The sequence below is a fragment of the Hemicordylus capensis genome, chromosome 6 (assembly GCF_027244095.1).
Source record: "Hemicordylus capensis ecotype Gifberg chromosome 6, rHemCap1.1.pri, whole genome shotgun sequence".
Classification (NCBI taxonomy): domain Eukaryota; kingdom Metazoa; phylum Chordata; class Lepidosauria; order Squamata; family Cordylidae; genus Hemicordylus; species Hemicordylus capensis.
In genome coordinates, this window is record NC_069662.1 from 62,091,541 (window position 1) to 62,113,804 (window position 22,264).

Sequence of the window (22,264 nt, forward strand, 5' to 3'; positions counted from 1 at the left end):
TGTTACGAGAGAAATGGCCCTGAGTGTACAGCTCTTGCTTATGTCAGTCAATTTTTATTACAGCACAGTAAAACAATATACAAGCATCCAAAATAGATTACTTTAAAAACAGTAAAACAGCTCCTAAAATTGAGACCTTAATTTAGATCTTAATCTTATAATATATAAAAAAATTGCTACTACTTTTGTAATCTTCCAGCTTGTATCTGCAAGGCAATATTGTGTATAAAAAAGCTCACACCTTCCAGGAAATCTAACTAACAGAGGGGAAATAAATTCTTCTCTGACATCTTGATACAAAGAGCAGTATAACAGAACATGGGTAACAGTTTCCAGGAGGCCAGAGCCACAAGGGCAGAAAACTGTAACTGGAGAGTCTTCAGCAAACCTCCTTTCCAAAAGACAGGAGGGCAGCACATTTAAATGGGCCAGAGCAAACGAAACCCGAAACTCAGAAAAACGAAGCATTGTTCAGTAATTAGCACCTCTACCTCCCATAGGGGGAAACATCCCAAAATGTAAGGGAGAGCAGGTCCGTTAGCCAAGGACATAAGTTCCTGACGTTCAATATCATGCAACCGTAAAAGTAGTATTTCCTTCACCTTATTATTTTCCAGAGTAAGTAATTCAGAAGGAGAAAGTCCCAATTGCATTATTTTGTTATTTACATGTGATAACCAGAGGTTTGGATAAGAATCCAACCATTGATATCGGAAGAAAGCAAATTCCCGAATCTCTAAACAGAATTTAATCCATCTAGCAAAAGTAAGTCCCCAAGCTTTACAGGCTCTAGAGCAGGGTTTCTCAACGCGTGGGTCCCCAGATGTTATTGGACTTCAGCTCCCATAATTCCCAACCAAAGGCCACTGGGGCTGGGGATTATGGGAGTTGAAGTTCAGTAACATCTGGGGACCCACACGTTGAGAAACCCTGCTCTAGAGAAAGACCCAGATTCCAGGCAAAGAGCAGAATACGACACACACCTAGGCACTGCAAAGATTGCTCTTAAAAATATAGACTGTACTCTCTCCAATTCAGTTGTGACCCCCTGTACCCATAATGAGACTCCAAAAAGTAAGTGAGCCACAATCTTAGCCCAACTCTTGCTTATGCACTTGGATTCCTACCAGAAACAAAAATTGGGAGTTTATCAAACTGAATGGAACACTGGCTCTGAATTATGGGAATTACACTTTCGGGAACTTTATAGCAACCACACATTCAAACCCCAGATTGACCTACATATAGATACTTTACCTTCCTGGCCTACAGTCTCCACCTATGAGGTGGAACAACTAATTATGCAGCTGAAGGGTGGAAAAGCACCCGAGAACGATTGCATCCCTCCAGAACTATTAAAGACTCATATAGACTGGTGGGCCCCAGCATTGGCTCTCTTGTTCACCTATATAGATCAAACTGCACAACTCCCTCAGGAGTGGGGCTCAGCCATGGTGGTCCCGATCTATAAAAGAGGCAATAGGGAGGATCCCTTTAACTACAGGCCAATTAGCCTTTTGAGTATAATAGGTAAATTGTACGCCAAACATCTGTGTGTAAAACTTTGCTCTTGGATGGAGCAGGAGCATATAATCCACGATGAGCAAGCAGGTTTTAGACCTAATAGATCGGTTATGGACCATTGCTTAATTCTACAACAACTTGTGGACAAACAAGTTAGGGTCCATAAAAGACCCCTGTTTGCCGCTTTTGTGGACCTTAAAATGGCCTTTGACTCAATTTCAAGGAGTTTACTATGGACCAAATTGGCCAGTACATCTATAGATCAAAGGCTTCTATTATTGCTCATTAAGCTCCATGAGAACTCCTCTTTAAGAGTGCGTTTAGACACTGCCGGCAATTTCACCAATCCAATTCCAACTGAGAAAGGTGTGCGGCAAGGGTGTGTGTTGGCCCCTTATTTATTTAATCTTTATATCAACAACCTGATTAAACGGCTGCAAAATGTTGATATCCACGCACCTAAATTAGCCAACAAAAAGATCCCGATCCTGATGTACGCGGATGACGCGGTCATTTTCTCTCAAACCAGGGTCGGGCTCAAAAGAGCTTTAGATGTTCTATCATCATATTGCCAAGAGGAACACTTGAAGATCAACCATAACAAATCTAAAATTATGTGCTTTAAAAATAAACCAAGGATATTTACATGGATCTTGGATGGACATAAATTAGGTCAATCAAATAAAATATCTTGGGGTGGTTTTTCAACAAAACGCTGGGAAAACGGTACACATGAGAATGGTAGCTGACTCAGCAAAACGCAGTGTAGTGGCAATTAACAGATTTTTCAGAACGCAGGGAGCAGGTTTCATTCCTGCGGCTTTAAAACTGTATTCAGCAAAGGTTATCCCTCAGCTCTTATACAGGATCCAACTGGGACCTTATGCGAACTTTGACATGCTAGAAAGAATTCAATCCGGTTTTTTGAGAGCTATTTTTGGGACTACAAGATGCACCTCAAATGTAGCACTGCGCATGGAGGCCGGCCTCATAAAGATTGAATCTCGTGCCTGGCTTTTAATCATTTATTTTTGGTTGAGAGTCCACCTATGTCCGGTGGGCCTAATTCCTCAGTTTTTATCGTTAATTCCACAACCGCAGTGGTGCACTGTGGCTAGTAAAAAGCTTGCTGCTCTAGGAATAGACCCTGAACAATTGCTGGAGTTAGACCTGGCAAATGCTAAAAAAATAGTAAAACAGCGTTTGACAGACATTGAATTGCAAAATAACCGGGCCTCTTTAACAGAATACTATAAAGGAGTAAGAACTAGATGGGATCTTTCACCAGCAAACTATTTATCCCATATTACACTCAGCAAATTCCGGTGGGCATTTACAAGGGCAAGAACAAATTCTTTTCCCTCTGCATTATTAGCCGGGAGATACAATGGTGTTCCTCTGGAAGAACGCTACTGTAGATGTGGCAATGGGGAAATAGAATCCATTGAGCATATTCTATTATCCTGTAAAATTCATAGGCAATTGAGGGAGCACTTAATTTTACCTCTGGTCTGTAAACAGCCGGATCAATCTGCTGAACAACTTGTTAAATTTCTACTCTCTGATGAGGATGTTTTAAATTTTAACTCCATAGCCAAATTTTGTTACATTGCTCTTAAGATGTATAATGAGAACCTACAGAGTTTCTAATAAATTTGTTTTGCCTTTTGCATGCATGGATTGTTTGGTCTAGGACCATAAATAAAACTTGACTTGACTTGACTTGAATAGAACACTGCAACAACATGTACTGGATTGGTTCTCTGGGGTGGAACCAAGTCCACAAAAGTGAGCTTTATTCTGCACCATTTTGTCTTGGGCTGTGAAAACTGAGGGTCAAACTAGGTGTGATGCAAGTGGACATAACCAACAAGTACCTATATGTTCTCTCCATGCAGGGCAAATAACTTTAGGGGCCGAATTAAATCAGGAAAAGAAGGTGGAAGAAAGGGTCCATCTTTCCCTCAAGTGCCTCTCTCTCAAAATCCCTCTCCTTCAGCACCACAGCCCCAGTCTGATTTGCAGCTTTCCACAGCTTCTTTTCAACTTTGTTTTAAAGTATCATCTAGTTGTTTGAATCAGAAAGATTATACTTTAGGTTCAGACCATCCACCAAGGTTCAACCTAGCAGAGCAAGTGTTGGTTAGAAACACTCAAAAAGCTAGAACAAAGCACCATCTGACTTTAAACAAAAACTACAACTATAAATCTTATTTTCTTGTATAAGACTGTAGGGATGTGCACGGACCGGTTCGGACGCCATTCTAAAGGCCTCCGGACCGGTCCGGACACGGGGTGGTTCGGTTCGGGAAGATGTGGTGGGGGGTTCCAATAAGGACGGTGGGGGGGCTTTACTTACCCCTCCCAACAACCTAGAGCAATCGGGTGGCAGGATACCTCCCTGCCGCCCGCTTCAATCCCCGCTTGGCTGTGGCTGCTCCTGAAGTATTCAGAATCAGGCGGCAGGATACCTTCCTGCCGCCCCCTTCAAAACCCCGCTCGGCTGGCGGCCGCCCCCTTCAAAACCCCTGCCGCCCCCCTCTCCCCAGTGCCCCATTGCAAAGGGGCGACTTAGAAGCCATTTGCAGCCGAGCAGGCAAAGGGGCGGCAGGGAGTTCTCCTGCCGCCCGATTTCTAAAAGGAGCATCCTTTTAGAAATCGGGCAGCAGGAGAACTCCCTGCCGCCCCTTTGCCTGCTTGGCTGCAAAAGGCTTCTTAGAAGCCATTTGCAGCCGAGCAGGCAAAGGGGCGGCAGGGAGTTCTCCTGCTGCCCCTTTGCAATGGGGCACTGGGGAGAAGGGGGCGGCAGGGGTCTTGGGGGCAGCAGGGGTCTTGAAGGGGGCGGCCGCCAGCCAAGCGGGGTTTTGAAGGGGGCGGCAGGAAGGTATCCTGCCGCCCGATTCTGAATACTTCAGGAGCAGCCACAGCCAAGCGGGGATTGAAGCGGGTGGCAGGGAGGTATCCTGCCGCCCGATTGTTCTAGGAAATACGGCGTGGTTGTTGGGAGGGGTAAGTAAAGCCCCCCCCGTCCTTATTGGAACCCCCACCCCAGTGCCGGACCGCAGCTCCGCAGTTCCGTGCACACCCCTATAAGACTGTGAATCTAGAAATGAGAGATAATGAAGGCAACTTCTCAAACAAGCACTTAGGAGGAGAAAGCAAAATGATGGTTAACCCTCATGTGGAGATTTTTTTACACATAAGCAGAAGTTCCTATTCCCAAGTAGTCCCACTGGATGACCTCCCAAATTTTTCAGGCAACAGAACCCACAATAAGTTTACATTTCACTCCAGGGGTGTGCAGTAATGACCCCTCACATCCCAAGCATGGCACCCTGTGTGACTGCACAACTAACTGTGCATGTGAGCTGTTAGCAAGAAAAAATGAACATTTCAAACCTCACACTAATTAGGAACCATACTACAACATCTCAGTTCTCAGCATTTCAGCTGAAAGGACACACTGTGGCTGACCTGAAGGCAATCTGGAAGCTGGTCAAGTGCATTCTGCAGGCCAATCACCCACAATCATCACATATTTTGCTTGGTTTCTTGTCAGCTATCCTGGGCACAGACTTCCTGGGTACATACAATACCAACATCTTCTGTCCATCCAAGCCAAACACATTTGACAGTGCTTTCCTTTGTGAATGTAGTTGAATCAGAGGGGGTATATCTGGCTTCTTGTGTCTCATGGTGCCTACACACCATCAACCCCTTACTCAGGAGAGCCTCCGCCAGCTATACACTTTGGGGAAAGTTATCCCTCACCACAATTCTCTGAGGGCAGGTTCATATTAATGTTGCCCTGCACATGTGAGAACATCAGGTCTGCAGCAAGAATGCATCTGTTCTGATGTCACTGGTGGATGTACTGATGCGCTCTTGGCACATCCTTTAATAGCATGAGAGGGATGCTCATCTGAATCATCCCTGAATCAGCCAGCATGGTGTAGTGGTTAGAGTACTGGACTAGGACTGGGGAGACCCGAGTTCAAAGCCCCATTCAGCCATGAGACTTACTGGGTGACTCTGGGCCAGTCACTTCTCTCTCAGCCTAACTTACTTCACAGGGTTGTTGTGAGAAGAAATTAAGCATGTAGAACACTGCTCTGGGCTCCTTGGAGGAAGAGTGGGATATAAAATGTAAAAAAAACAACCAAAAAAAACCATGTCTCTCAAATCCACCTTTCCACCTGTGTGTATGTGGGAGGTGGGGAATATGGGTAACAGTGTCTCTTCCTCTGCAGCTGAAAAGCAGCTGAGGGGAGCCATTCTGAGTGGGGGGAAAGGCTGGAGGGGAAAGAATTAAACAGCCCCTAGTCCTACCCCCAGCCAGCATTCTTGTACTTACAGTGAGGGAAATAAGTATTTGATCCCCTGCTGATTTTGTCCATTTGCCCTCTGACACAGAAATGACCAGGCTATAATTGGAATGGTAGGTTTATTGTAGCTGTGAGAGACAGAATAACAACAAACAAACCCTCAAAAGCCCAGTGCCCAGAAGTCAGTGATGGATTTGCATTGTAGTGAGGGAAATAAGTATTCGATCCCTTCACAAAAGATGTCTTATTACTTGGTGGCAAAACCCTTGTTGGCAATCACAGAGGTCAGACGTTTCTTGTAGTTGGCCACCAGGTTTGCACACAACCCAGGAGGGATGTTGTCCCACTCCTCTTTGCAGATCCTCTCCAAGTCAGAAAGGTTTCGAGGCTGATGTTTGGCAACCCGAACCTTCAGCTCCCTCCACAGATTTTCTATGGGATTAAGGTCTGGAGATTGGCTGGGCCACTCCAGGACCTTCATGTGCTTCTTCTTGAGCCACTCCTTTGTTGCCTTGGCTGTGTGTTTTGGGTCATTGTCATGCTGGAATACCCATCCACGACCCATTCTCAATGCCCTGGCTGAGGGAAGGAGGTGATCACCCAAGATCTGACGGTACATGGTCCCGTCCATCGTCCCTTCGATGAGGTGAAGGTGTCCTGTCCCCTTAGCAGAAAAACACCCCCAAAGCATAATGTGTCCACCTCCATGTTTCACGGTGGGGATGGTGTTCTTGGGCTCATAGGCAGCATTCCTCCTCCTCCACACACGGCGAGTTGAGTTGATGCCAAAGAGCTCGATTTTGGTCTCATCTGACCACAACACTTTCGCCCAGTTCTCCTCTGGATCATTCAGATGTGCATTGGCAAACTGCAGACGGGCCTGTACATGTGCTGCCTTGAGCAGGGGGACCTTGCGGGCACTGCAAGATTTCAGTCCTTCACGGCGTAGTGTGTTACCAATGGTTTTCTTGGTGACTATGGTTCCAGCTGCCCTGAGATCATTGCCAAGTTCCCCCCGTGTAGTTCTGGGCTGCTTTGTCACCGTTCTCATGATCATTGCAACTCCACGAGGTGAGATCTTGCATGGAGCCCCAGACCGAGGGAGATTGACAGTTATTTTGTGTTTCTTCCATTTGCGAGTTATCGTGCCAACTGTAGTCACCTTCTCACCAAGCTGCTTGGCGATAGTCTTGTAGCCCAGTCCAGCCTTGTGCAGGTCTACAACCTTGTCCCTGACATCCTTCGACAGCTCTTTGGTCTTGGGCATGGTGGTGAGTTTGGAAGCTGAGTGATTGCTTGCTTCTATGGACAGGTGTCTTTTATACAGGTACTGTAACAAGCTGGGATTAGGAGCACTCCCTTACAGAGGGTGTTCCTCATCTCAGCTCGTTACCTGCATATAGTGAAAAGACACCTGGGAGCCTGAAATCTTGCTGGTTGATAGGGGATCGAATACTTATTTCCCTCACTACAATGCAAATCCATTGCTGACTTTTGGGCACTGGGCTTTTGAGGGTTTGTTTGTTGTTATTCTGTCTCTCACAGCTACAATAAACCTACCATTCCAATTATAGCCTGGTCATTTCTGTGTCAGAGGGCAAACGGACAAAATCAGCAGGGGATCAAATACTTATTTCCCTCACTGTAACTCATGGTCTCCTGGGGCTGCTTCTGTTACACACACACACACACACACACACACACACACACACACACACACACACACGTGTCATATCTAGCTTAGGTCTACAGGGCGAACAGTAGGACTATGGCATTAAGAATAGCCATATTGACATTTTATTGAAGTTTAATTATTATATGTAATGGCTGCTTTTTACTGGAAAAAATTTATTAGACAGATTTATTAACATATGTAAACATATGGAGGTATTCAGCATATAAAAATACAGGCTGAAAAAAATATTGCAAAAAGGAGGGGGAAAACTTGTTGAACAGGGAACAAGTGATAGGTACTGATGCTATGAATAGTGCCTAAAGAAGGGATGTCCTAACTAAGGCATGTCTTTAAAAATTACTGCAATACAAGTATACAATACAGGTATGCAATACAAAATAAAAGCATAAAGTAACATACGGAGGTAGCTGTTCACAGGATTTTGATTGATAACTATATTGCATGAAATCTTCTGGATGTTGCTACGCCTTACTATTAGTGAATAGTTTCCAAATTCTCCAAAATGATATTGTATCCTGCAAAAAGTAAAAGGGAAAATACTCAGAAAATCATTTTAAACTAGTTGGCCCGGGCACAGAGCATCTGAGCCCCTAGTTTGGCCTGGACGCCTGTCAGCCGCCGGCCAGCTACCTCCTCCTCCAGTCGGCTGGTGTGGCTCCACCGGATGGCCAGCCGCCTCCTCCCGCCAGCCCGTTTTCTCCCACTCGCCTGCATCTGTCAGGAACTCTCGCGAGGGTTCTGCCACTCTCATGAGAGGTCCGCCACGCATCCCCACGCATACACGTCTATGAGAATTAAGTATTTTAAATAAGAGCTAGCTCTGGAATTTCCACTGAATTAAGGCAGTATGCTTGACACCTCAGAAGAGTCAGACATAAATCAGTAGCAGTAGCAGCACATTAAGATGACATCCCAATGGGCTAACACTCCCCTAGATGCTGTTGTGATTACTTTAGCTCCCCTACTCTGAGGCTACCACTGATTACAGGGCCAGTTGTTCACAAAGATATAAGACACCTCCACATGCTTCAAGCTTAGTGAATTTGCTTGACTTTCCCACCCACCCTCTCTTGTCATACACAGCAAAACAATCAGTTTAGAATTCATAGCCCTATAACTGACAGCAGGAGGACAGGGTGTGGGACCCTGTGGGATCAGTGTATGTGCTTTACCTGTTGGGCTCTCTCTTACCCTATTGTCTGCTCCCCTATTCTCAAACCCACCCCCCGTACTGCTCGTTTTCTTCAACTTCTCCAATATCACCTCCCTACATTTCCATCACAAACTCAGTTTGTCTATCCAAATATGTTATCTAGTGTTATTTCAACAGCTGCAGATGTTCTCAGTCCAACAATGGCTGCACATGGAAGTGTCTACATAACAGCATCTTTGTACAAAATGAAATGAAATATTTAATGTAAACATTCAGTCCCTTCTTGGACAAACTACCCCAAACCGTGATGTTACAATATCTACCTTTGCTGACAGAAATAACCATAGAGGGGCCATGGGAACATCACAAATGACAGCAACTGCAAATTACTTCAAGTGATTTTATATTTAAAATACAGCACAAACCTGCAAAGTTCTTTGCCTTCCGCAACACTATTGACCATCAGGGCAATTGCATGCTGAGAATCTACAGCAACAGTTGCAATACTAGGCACTTCAGATGTTCTGTTCACAGAGGCAGCTACCAGTTCCTGATACGTGCACTGGAAAGTAAGGAAGAGCAGATTGTATTCATTCATTAAATTTACAACATTCATATTGTACTATTCCTCTAAGGAGTTCAAGATGGTGTATACAGTTATCCCCACTCTCCCTTGATCCTTACAGCAACTCTGTGAAGTAGGTTAGGCAGGTGGAGTGACCATTTCAAGGTCACCCACTGAGCTTCAAGGCTCAGGGTTCAAAGGTTTGAACTGGAGTCTTCCTGCTCTTAGCCCAACACTCTAACCACTACACATAAACACAGGTGCCCAGTGCTAGATACAGCAAAACACCTATCCTTGAAATTAAAGTGTATAAAAGCAATGTTGAACCAAGTGCTTTCAAAGTGGTAATTTGTTCTGAATGAAGAAATAGGAACATAGGAAGCTGCCATATACTGAGTCAGACCATTGGTCTATCTAGCTCAGTATTGTCTTCTATCCTCTTGTTCTAAAGCATTTAAATATTTACTTTTTTTACTAAACATTCAAATAAAGCTATTGCCTTGTTTCCAGTCCAACAAGGATTATGCAAGGATATTTACATTTGAAAAAGTCTTAAAGAACAGAAAGTTCAAGAAGCAATGTTTTCAAAAGACAGTTGGTATAGCATACAAAAGACAAAGAACAAAACTAACAAACATGTGAAATCTGATTTCTTCTGTGGAAATTGAAGAAATCCGAAACTCCTTTACCCTCATGGTATTATTTGTTTATTTTTACATTTATATCCAGTTTTTCCTCCAAGGAGCCAGGAGCAGTGTATGGTTATGTTTATCCTCACACAACCTTGTGAGGTAGGCTGAGAGATAAATGACTGGCCCAAAGTTACTCAGTGAATTTTATGGCCAAGTGGAGATTTGAACTTGGATCTCTGAAGCCCTAGGGGTGTTACTGGTTTCAGTTCTTTCCCAGAGGCCCCTCTATTTTTTTTTTCATGGTCCCAGGACCCATTCCTTATCAGAAAGACAACCAGGGAAAATGCCAGTTTCTGGAAAATTATATCATCATTTAATACAATTGTAGGATTCTTAAGGTATATGCCAGAACACAAATTGTAGGATTCTTAAGGTATATCACAGTGTGATAATCACACACACACACACACACACACACACACACACCCCAGTGAATATAAATTACCTGGTAGCAATAATCCGAGACCCAGTAGACAGTCAAATTCTCATTGAGCAACTCATTGTGAATCTGTAGCCAAGCCTGATCAATTTTCAGATAGTTGGGGGGTCGTCTTGATACATCTGTTTGGGATACAGAGATCTTTGAAGATAATATTTAGCAGAGCAAAAACTCTACATTGGATATTTATTACTATTTGACTCAGAAGAACTGAGAATTCTAGAATGGGTCACTTCACTTCCTCAGATCCTTTGTCCAGCTCGCCTGCCTTGAAGCCTCATATGGACCCAGCTAAGTCAGCAATGCCATGAAATTATTGTAGGGTCCACTGTTTACAACCAATGAGAGCAGGTCTAGTTTTAATTCCCCCCAGTTTTGACCACAGTTTCAATTTATAACAACAACAACACTTTGTTAGTCCCCCCACCCCCAATAACAAACTATTCTCTGGGTGGCTCACAATACAGCATTAAAACATCCAGTAAAAACACATGAAATCACAACATCACAACACAATTTAATTTTTTAAAATCGGTTTTAAAAATCAAATTTAAAAATCAAAATTTAAAACATTTTAGCATTACATCTGTGGAGAGAGAATGGAATATTTTCAATGGGTAGAAACTGAAGGGAGAATATAAGGAGGGATTTGAAATGGAAAAGCTCAGACAGAAGAAGCAAAGAGGAGACAGGCAGGGATGGGTAGCTATATTATTCTGTGATTATCTGAATGAAGACTGCAGGCCCATCAGAGGCGTATCTAGGGAAAATAGCGCCTAGGGCAAGCACTGAAATTGCGCGCCCTGTCCAAACATCTGACACCCATCTTTCAGATAACTTTACCATAATATCAGCTGAAAAATACAAGCCAAGCTCGTTAATTTTTTAATGTTTCAAAAACTATTTAGCAGTGGACGTAGCCAGACCAAAAAATGCTGGGAAACTACAAATTTCAGTCTGCTGGGGTTCATGAAATACCCAATTACTATTTGGAGGTGTATTTGGAAAATTAAACAGAAGTGCTTGTCTAATTCTCTACTATGCATTGTAGCATCACTATTACATAAGTTTTAAAAATCAATGGAGAATTTGACTTTTCCCAGATACTCTGAAAAGAATTAAAGGATATGCAGAGTAAACTGTGTCACTCCTTGGAATATATTCTAGTATTTCAGAAAGACAGTTAAAATGAGAGAAAGAGCAAGAAACTCCCAGTGGGCCTTATTACCAAGGATTTCACACTGATTCAAAGACAAACTTACCATTAATAGCCGTATTATTAAGACATCACGTTTAACTCACTTATCACAATAAGCAAAGTAAGAGCAAATGAATACAATCCTAGCTCATAAGCTTCAGCTCAGTATTCACAAGCCCTGATTCTCTGTACATAGTGCCAAACTGAACATGTGTACAGTGACTTATATTATATTAAATTTAAAAAAAATTACCTGTAGCCCCTTTGGGGGGCTTCCTAAAGGCCGTGGGGGGGGGTCTGCAAAGGTTCCCCCCCCCACTGGCCTCTAGGGCCTTTCAGGGACCATTTGAGCATGTGCAGTGGCCATTTTTAAAAATAAATTTTGTATTTAAAAAATGGCCTCTGAAAACAAAATGGCCCCCGCCATGCTCAAATGGTCTCTGTGAGGCCTGGCATGGCCTAGGGCCTCACAGAGGCCATTTGAGCATGCACGGTGGCCATTTTGTTTTTGGTGACCATTTTTAAAATAATAATAATAATTTTTAAAAATGGTGCCCCCCCTTCAAGTGGCGCCCGGAGCAAGTGCCCTGCCTGCCCCACCCTAGATACGCCCCTGAGGCCCATATATAAGGCTAAGTAGTGCCAGTTTTACTGAACACTGCTGATATTAGGATAAGTCATAACTGTAGTCCTCATCATCAGTATAACAACCTTAAAACTATTATAAAGCCCAAACTATTACATCCAGAAATGTTATCTATAGAGATCTGCTTCTATTCGAACTTGCTGAGATAGGTAGGTTCTTGGAGTCAACTGACTAGATTATTTATTTATCCGATTTATATACCACCCTTCAGGGAAGTTTACACTAAATTAAAAAAATGCATAAAAACAGGTTGCTTACCTGTAACTTATGATCTGAAAGTAATCCGCTGTCATCATGAGAAATGGGGTTACTGCCCCTGTGCAGGCGCAATAACCCATTTCTCATTATGACAACAGATCACTTCCAGATAAACAGGTTGCTTACCTGTAATTTATAATCTGGAGGATCTAAATCAAAAACCAATTAAGAGCAGATTAAAATTACAATCAAAACTAGATAACATTAAAACTAGATATCATTCAAGGCCAGGCTAAAAAGAAGGGTCTAAAGCTCTCCTGAAGGCAGGAGACAGTCCTCTTCTATCCATGGGAAGCATTTTCCACAGCCTAGGAGTGACAACATAGAAGAGCCTATCCCAAGTTGCCACCAGATGAACTGGTGGCACCCAAAGATGGACCCCTCCTGATTATCTCAGTGAGTGGTGGGGATCCTGTAGAGAAATGCACTCTCTCAGGTAACCAGACCTAAACCATTCAGGGCTTTAAAGGTAATAACCAGCACTTTGTACCTTGCCTAGAAACATATCGGCAGTCAGTACAACTGTTTAAGAACAGGCATAATGTGGTCTCTCCAAGATACCTCAGAGACCAATCTGGCTGTTGCATTTTGTACTAACTGAAGTTTCCGAACTCCATACAAAGGCAGCCCTACATAGAGCGCATTGCAATAGTCCAGCCTTGGAGATTATCGGCTGGTGCACTGTTTTCAGGTCATTCTCCTCAAGAAACGGGCAGAGTTGTCAAATCAGTCACAACTGATAAAAAGTGCTCCTGGCTACAGCCTCAAGCCAAGGCACCAGGGTGAGACCTGAGTCCAAGAGCACTCCCAAGCTATGAACCTGTTCTTTCCAGGGGAGTATAACCTTGTCCTAGCCCATCTTGCAGATTACGACCCCCAACAAGGAGCATCTCCATCTTGCTTGGATTCAGCTTCGGTTTATTATCCGTCATCCAGCCTATTACTGCCTGTAGGCAGGCATTTAAAGAGCTAAAACCATTTCCTGATATTGATGACAAGGAGAAATAGATTTGGGTGTCATCAGCATACTGATGATACCCAGCACCAAATCCTCCGATGACCTCACCCAGCGGTTTCATTTAGATCTTAAAAAGCATTGGTGACAGAATGGAGCCCTGGGGGACTCCATATAGTAGCTCCTGTTTTGAAGAGCAACTGTCACCAAGCACCATCATCTGAAATCTACCCGAGACATCTGAGTGGAAGCACTGTAAAACAGTGCCTCCTGTCCCTAAATCCCTCAGGCAATCCAGAAGGAAAACATAGTCAATGGTATCAAAAGTCGCTGAGAGATCGAAAAGTACCAGCAGAGTCATACTCCCTCTGTAAATTCTCTGGCAGAAGTAATCAATCAGGCCAACCAAGGCCGTATCAACCCCGCAGCCCACTCTAAAGCCAGTTTGAAATGGATCTAGATAATCAGTTTCCTCCCAGACTGCTTGGAGCTGGTCAGCCACCACCGTCTCAATCACCTTAGCCAACCATGAGAGGTTGGAGACTGGCCTATAATTATCCATCACCAGATGTTCGGGCAGGCTGATATTGCAGCCTAGATGGTACCCATGAAGCCCATTGTTCAGTCTAGTAGGCTAGGCGAAGAAACAGAACACTGATGGTGCAGGAAGTAAGGCACCAGGGCCTGACTGCTGGGAGGCAGAAGCCTAACTTAAGACTCTCCCAGCACCTTACAGACCACATCCAGGATCATGTATCACCATGAATGCATGTTGGTTTATGCATTCTGGTTATTTAACTGATATTTTGATGCCTGTGTACACAGGCTTGCCACCTCTCTGTTTCACAAATCCTGGCACTTTGAGTTCAGATAAACATGTCTTAGTTCAGATAAAGCCAAACTATACATTACAATAAATGTATCATTTTGGTGCCAATGGATGCTACCTTCCTAGTACTAACAGCAATTTTTGTTAGGACCACACCATGGCACAAAAGGATTAAATACCCACCACCACAACCACATGGCATGGTCCTAATGGGGGGGGGGGGGCTGAAGCTGCCATTTAGCAACAATCATATATACATACATTCATACATACCCTGTTTCCCCGAAAGTAAGACCTACCCCGAAAGTAAGACCTAGCAGTAATTTCTGATGTACCGCTAATTGCCCTAGTGCATTTTTTTGGGCTAAAATTAATATAAGACACTGTCTTATTTTCGGGGAAACACGGTACATTGTCTGCCTCAGCCAGATGGTCATGACCAGGAAAAGGAGTGAGCAAACAAGATGGTGGTGAGTTGCCTCCTCCATTTCCTGGTTACATCCATTTGGCTCTGACAGGGGATGGAGTGACCCAACCAGAAAAAGGAGGGAGCTTGCTCTGTTTGTATCAGTCCATCATTTGTTTAAGCCAGACAGCTGTGACCAGGAGGAGGACTGAGCAAGCAAGGCTGGGAGTACACCCTTCCATGGAGCGGAGAGTATTGCTGGGGTGGGGGTGGTGAGCACCCCCAACACAGTGGAGCAGAGGGTAGTTTGATTAAATTTTGAGGTTAGCTCCTAGAGCCAAATAAAATTTGTCAAAGGCTGGACTAAACTAACGGACTAAACTAAACCATAGCATGTAGATGGTTGATCCTAAGATACCATTGACTATGGATGTGCAGGAACCGAGGTTCGAACACAGGTTTGGTGCCAAAGTAGTTTGGACAAGGTCTGAACTTGTTTGGCACTGAGGGGAGGGGAGCAGCAAGCTGTGGTCTATAAGGATGACATTTCCCTTACCAGGGTCCCTGTTGGGGTATCGGACCATATTGAATGTGTGTACTTAAGTTTGGGGACCAGGGATAGATTGGGACTTCTGTTGGTGTACCGATCGCCCCGCTGCCCAACTGAGTACTTTACTGAGCTCACGGACTTGGTCGCTGGACTTGTGTTGGAGTCTCAAAGACTTTTGGTGCTGGTGGACTTCAATTTTCGTTTCGGGACCAATTTGTCCGGGGCAGCTCAGGAGTTCATAGTGGCCATGACAACTATGGGCCTATCTTAAGTGGTCTCTGGACCGACACACACTGCAGGTCACATGCTTGATTTGGTCTTTTACTCTGATCAGGGTGGTGTTCCATGGATGGAGACTCCTGTGATTTCCCCATTGTCATGGACGGACCACAATCTGTTTAAGGTTGGGATTACAACCACTTCCCACCTCCGCAGGGGCAAGCGGCCTATTAGAATGGTCCACCTGAAGAGGTTATTGGATCCAGCAGGATTCCAAGAAGCCTTGGAAGGATTCAATGCTGGTTTTGCCAGTGATCCTGTTGATGCCCTGGTTGAGAATTGGAACAACTTGCTCACCGGGGCAGTAGACAAGATTGCTCCTAAGCATCCCCTCCAACCCGCTTCAAAATTGGCCCCTTGGTATACGGAAGATGTACGGGGGCTGAAGTGGCAAGGTAGGCGACTGGAGCGCAAGTGGAGAAAGACTCGACTCAAATCCGACAGATTACGACATAGAGCACACTTAAAGATCTATGCTCAGGCAATACGTGTGGCAAAGAAGCAATTCTTTTCTGCCCGCATTGCTTCTGCAACTTCAGGTCCAGCAGAGTTGTTCAGGGTTGTGAGGGAGTAGTATCTGCCCCCACCCCACACCCTGAACCAGAATTTGGAAGCATCAGTCACCCGCTGTGATGTGTTTAATGAATTTTTCGCAGAAAAAATCTCTCGGATTCAGGCCAACTTAGATGGAGATTTCACAATTAATTTGATGTCTGAACTGGACTAGTTAAATATAAGACTATCTGGAGCTGAGAGGCCACCACCCTCTCAATTACCTTGCCCAGCCATGGGAAATTGGAGACAGGCCTATAATTACTCAACTCTGAGGGATCTAGTGCAGGCTTCTTTAGAAGAGGTCTAATAATTGCCTCCTTAAGACAAAGAGGCATCCTGCCCTCCCTCAGAGAAGCATTTCTGATTTCTACCAGGCCGCCTACAACAGCCTCCCTGCTAGATAGAATAAGCCATGTTGGACAAGGGGAGTAATAATGTACAAGGCTCTCACTGGGTAGGAGGGCTTTTCCTCTTGCCTCATTAAACAGCTGGGTACAGCTGCTGGGTAGGATGGAGCCCTCCTACCCAACGTAAGCCTCACATGATCACTTCTCTCATCTCCTACATTACCTTTTACTCATACATGCTCAAAAAATGGGAGCACACACAGTTCCCAAACTTGTCCTACCCAATTAATGATTGTGTGAACTAGCCTACTCTCTCTCAGACTAACCTACCTTACAGAACTGTTGTAAGAATAAAATGAGGGGAACCATGTCTGCCCTGAGTTTCTTGGAAGAAAGGTGAGATAAAATACAAGAAATAAGTCCTCTCCCCCCACCCCCCGCTCTACCATCAGATTTTACTGCCACTTGGAGTTGAGAAGAGGTGGCAGCCAGGGGCTGCTCTTTCATCAGTAGCCCAAAGGAGGCAAAGCTGTGCCCCCTACAACTGTCAACTGGTGCCAGGTTCTTCTTGGTGACCATTTTCTTGGGGATTATTTACAACTAGCTGGCCCAGGCACAGAGCATCTGCGCCTCTAGTTTGCCCCTCGTTCTCAGCCCCCCTCCTCATTCACGGCCCTCCCCCCTATTCCCTCCCCCGCGGCTCTTCCCCCGTTCTTGGCCCATTTCAGGCTGCCTGCTACCCACCGCTTTCTCTCCCCCTCGCTGCCACTTTCTCTCCCCGCCACTTCCCACCCCACTGCTCCCCCGCCACTGTTTTCCCCACCCCTCCAACACTTCCCCCATGCTGTTGCTTCCCCCGCACCACTTTCCCCCACCTGCACCACTTTCCCTGCCTCCTCTTTCTCTTGCCCATCCGTCCTTGGTGCTTTCCTCGGCACTGCTTTCCCTCACCCACCTATCCTCGGCACTTTCCCCATTGCCCCATCGCTTGTCTGTCCTCGGTGTTTTCCCTGGTGCCTTTCTCTCACCCGTTCGCTTTCTCCCGGAAGCTCACTCACGAACTCTCGCAAGAACTGCCACGGATGGGATTAGCGACAGGTACATCTTAGAGAAATATATATATACTAGCCGACCCCGCACAGACCATCTGTGCGGCGCTTTGGGGCTGGCTGTTTCCCCCTCACTCTTCCTCCTGCCCCGGTCTCTCCTCTCTTCCCCTTCTCTCCAGCTCTGAGCTCTCTAGCCCTCCTCCCCCCACACAGAGCCTCACCAGGTGGTGGGCGGCAAAGAAGGGCCCCGTCGCCCACCTGCCGCTGCCATTTTTTTCTCCCTCCCATCCGCCTGCCGCCACAGCTTTTCTCTCCCCCCTCCTGCCGCTGCTTTTCTCTCGCCCACCCGCCGCCATTTTTTTCTCCCTCCCGTCCACCTGCTGCAGCTTTTTTCTCCCCACCATCTGCCTGCCCACCCGCTGCCACGGCTTTTTTCTCCTCCCACTCCACCCTCCCACCACCACTTTTCTCTTGCGCGCCCGCTGCCGCTTTTTTCTCCCCTGCCTGCCGCCGCTTTTCTCACCCGCCCACCACCGCTGCTGCTTTTCTCTCCCCCCTCCTCCACCCGCTGACACTTTCTTGCCCCTCTCCTCCTCACTCTCACTGGAACTCTCGCAGCATGTCGCGAGACTTTCGCCACCAAATCCTGGACAAATGCCGGCTAAGAGAATTAAATATAGAGATAGAAGATGGGTCTGCTGAAGCTTTGTGAACTCCCAGCAGCCACAGGCCAGATATTTTGGTTTTTTAATTGTATGTAAATAATTTGCAGCAGGAAAAGTGAAATACAATACATCAAACAAAGAATATCCTACTACCACTATATCTGGATTCATATGCTACCTTTCATATAAGCTCAAAGTGGTGTACAACATGAAATAAAAACCATAAAACCAATCATTAACACAATCAAATCAAACAAGAAACAATCAAACAACAACCACAGCATAAAAGAGCCATCGTATAACCTACTAAAGGCCCAAAGAAACAGGATAGTTTTCACTTGCTTGTGAAAGGCAATGAAGGATGTTAGGGAGCAAACCTCCCCTGGGAAGGGCATCCAGAATCTTGGTGCAAAATGAAGAAGTCCTTGTCCTGTGTACAGGTAGTCAAGTTTCTCTCATATGTAGCAGGAAATCACCATCACCACCTTGCCAGACTAGGTAGGTTGGAAACTATTTGAATGAGCCCAGGAGAGCCTTAATTCATCCCACAGTTAGGAAACAAACCAGGGAGCTTTCCAGATTACATGCTACAACAGCAGTAGTTTACTTTGGCTTTGCAGGATCGTACTGAAACCATAAATAAAGGGTGTTTTGCAAAGCCACCAGCAGGAGGAGCAGTCTTTTCTAGCTTGCACAAACCACCTACAACAGGAAAAAAAGTTGGGTTTTTTTTGCAACTTAAAAGATAAAACCCCCCAAAAGCCATCGGAAATATAAAGGGCACCTTGCTGACAGCGCAGGGCCTGTGATGTCGAAACACAGGCAGTAGGAAGCACACCAATGTCCCCTCTAACAAGGAGTCCCAGATGCTGTTGTCTAAAACTCCCAGAATCCCCAAGCAAAAGCCATTGCAGCTGGGGATTCTGGAAGTTGTAGTCAACAACATCTGGGAATCTCTGTTAGAGGGAACACTGCAGCACACTTAACAGACATGTAGTAATACTGTTGTAGTGTGAAATCTGGAAAGTGCCCTGGATGTGAAACTACTGTTTGATCCTGGATTATTTCCCCTAGCTGTGATTTGAACAAAATCATTGTCCTTTGAATTCATAAGGAATGCAGAACTGTGATTTACCTCAAAGTACCAAAACTAAAAACTTCCCTTTTTCTCCTCTCAGGAACAAAAAAGAAGGGAAAAGGAGTATGCAATCCCCCACTCTCTCAGGCTGGTTCCTATAAGTGGGAAGCCCTCCTGTTACATCTGAACCTGCCCATAATGCAGGGGTGAGAAAATTTGGCCCTCCAGCTGCTGTTGAACTACATCATCCCCAGACACAATAAATTGGATAAAGTGTGGCTAAATAAATAAATTGCAGTTAGGGAAGATGGGAGTTGTAGTTCAACAACAGCTGGGGGGCCAAGTTTGCCCACCTCTGCCTTAATGTCTATCTTCCCCTGCTGATGTTCTTTACAAGAAGTGTCTTTTTAAAAAAAAGTGCTGTATAAAATATAACACTAAAAATGACACGACCATGCCTGTAGGCTTACAATATACTGCTGTAGTAGTGCCAGGACTTAGACTATGAGACTGCAAGCAAGGTCTTGTCATTTTTGGTGTTATGTTTTATTCAGTGCCTATTTTTTGTAGGTGCTTAAGAAATAATAAATATGATTGTTATTATTACCATCATCATTTTAGAAGCTTTTGAAATGATTCCAGCATCTTGTTCCACAAAAATATTGTTATAACATGAACACAATTTGCACTGGCATAACCACATCACACCCAAGATCCTTTTAACTAGAAACGATTTAACCTAGAACCTTAAACATGCAAAGCACATGTTCTACTTCTGTGCATGCTCTATTTCCCTCCACAGAACTGAGTGCCTATGAGCATGTGCATAATTTCTTCCCACAAGGGAAACATCATTTAGAGATATGAAGGGCAAAATAGCCCCAATCATCTGCAGAGGGCTTTTCTTTGAGAAAATAATACCCCCTTCTATGACTAGAAACTTGTGGGGTGCGTCCTGATGTAAGACTATACATAGGAATAAGAAATAACGTTTTTAACATCTCCAAGATGCATAAATTAATCCAAAGAAACAGCACAGGGGCCTATAGCAGGTTTTTTTTTTTTTTAAAGAAAGAGGCTGAATGTGGCTCATTAATGCTAAATCATGGTTTAGCACTACAAGAACAAACTGCTGTGAGCTCAGTCCTACCCCCTCAAGTGCAAGAGATTTATTTTATCACATTTATATACCACATATAAAATATAAAATCTATGAGCAGTTTACACATTAAAACACAATTAAAACCTTAAACCATATAAAAATAAATTAAAATAACTATCAATAAAGCATTAGAACATTATAAATTTAAAACCTGACAAAATAGGTGTGTTTTCAAGAGTTGTTTAAAAGCAGCCAGAGATGGGGAGGTTCTGGTTTCATTTGGGAGTGTGTTCTAGAGACCTGGGGCAACCCTAGGGAAGAGCTCATCTTGTGGTAGCAAGCATGACTTGTTCCCTTAGCTAATCAGGGTCTACCTTGGCTGCATTTGAATGGGAGGCTAGATGTGTGAGCACTGTAAGATATTCCCTTCGGGGTGGGGCGGGGATGGAGCTGCTCTGGGAAGAGCAGAAGGTTTCAAGTTCCCTCCCCGGCTTCTCCAAGACAGGGCTGAGAGAGACTCCTGCCTGCAACCTTGGAGAAGCCGCTGCCACTCTGTGAAGACAATACTGAGCTAGATAGACCAATAGTCTGATTCATTATATAGCAGCTTCTTATGTTCCTAGAGAAAGCCTGGATTTAGGTCACCACCAAACTAGCCAGTGATAACCACAACCAGACCTCCCTCTGTGATCTTAATAGGCAGCAGGGATCATGAAGAAGGGGGCACTCTCTTAAATACCCTGGGCCCAAGCCATGCAAAGTTACCAGTTTCACTTTAGAAACAAACTGCAGTTCCATATTATGAAGAAACATGGGTAATTGCAATTTGTTCTAATATATTAGATTTAATAAACCTAGATATCAAATGATGGTTCAATCTCGGTTTACTTTAACTATAGTTAGAACAAACTGCAGTTCCTGGAGTTGTATATAAAACTGTAGTTTATTTTTAACTTTAAGTGGAAGCTTTAAACCTTCTCCTCCTGTACATAAGGGGAGAAGAGAGAATATGTCTGCTTGTTCCCCTGGCACTAAATGATGCTTTAACATCACATCTAAACAGACCTATGAGTAATGAGCACTGTGGGATTAAAGATGATGATGATGATGATGATGAAGAACAACACCACAATAATGGTTGCTCCTGCTATGATGTCTTATTTGGTTGTGCATTTGGGGAGAGGCAGTTCAAAGTGTTTTGAGGATAATGTTTTGCTGGGTTTTTAAAAAGTGTTTTTTTTTCTATTACGTTTTAGGTTTTTAGTACTATTTTATAAACATTTTTTAAATTTTGTTAGCCACCTTGTATACTGTTCAAAGCAAGCCAAGACACATATTACTTTTCAAGAATGACATCACTTTCCACTTAAGGGGATGAGAAAAGAGAGAGGGGACCGGACCAGCAATCTCTTGTTTGCACCTTCATATGCTAGGAATAGGGCCATTCCTTAAAATTCGGCTTGTGTGCCTTTTTCTTTCCCCGCTGCCCCCCTCTCTCCACCCCATCCACCCCCCTTCTTGATGGGACTTAAAGAATTAAGTGCCTTTTGATTGATTGTTTTGCAAAGTACCTTTGAAAAACTGGTTTCGGTGCCTTTGACAAGCGAGCTCCTCTGCAAATGTGTAGAAGGGTTAGGGGGAGCGAGGGGGGAGCAACCAACGATGAAGAAAGAGGCAAGAGAAGCTGCCGAGGGAAAGCGGTTGGTTGGTGGGGTGAGAAAGCGAGGAGAGAGGGAGATGCTTACCGTGGGGCTGAGCCAAGCCCGGCAGCAAGAGGGAGACGGCGAGGGCAGCAAGCGCCCCCCATAGGGAGCAGCCCCAGCGGTCACGGCCCCCTGCCCCTGCCATGCCTGCTGCCGGAGTCGCTTGCTTGCTCCCTGGGCTGGTTCGGGCAAAAGCGAGGGAGGAGACGGGGAGAGAGGAGGGCTGGGCCCCGCTCTGCCCGTCCTCCTC

At 44.7% G+C, this 22,264-nt stretch overlaps 1 protein-coding gene across 3 annotated transcripts in view; it reads right to left on the reverse strand.

The window, feature by feature from the left end:
* The window catches only part of HGSNAT (heparan-alpha-glucosaminide N-acetyltransferase), a 58,621-nt gene that overhangs the window by 33,573 nt on the left and 2,784 nt on the right, over window positions 1-22,264 (reverse strand). The window contains exons 1-4 of one of the 3 annotated variants that reach the window (XM_053258761.1): window positions 22,057-22,190; window positions 10,401-10,516; window positions 9,124-9,260; window positions 7,945-8,060 (exon numbers count right to left, since the gene is read on the reverse strand). In XM_053258761.1, the coding sequence (XP_053114736.1) occupies window positions 7,945-8,060; window positions 9,124-9,260; window positions 10,401-10,516; window positions 22,057-22,159 (472 nt within the window). In that variant the 5' untranslated portion in view covers window positions 22,160-22,190. Of the gene's footprint in view, window positions 1-7,944; window positions 8,061-9,123; window positions 9,261-10,400; window positions 10,517-21,882; window positions 22,024-22,056; window positions 22,191-22,264 lie in introns of those variants that run through there. The other 2 variants (XM_053258762.1, XM_053258763.1) reach the window with 2 other exon arrangements.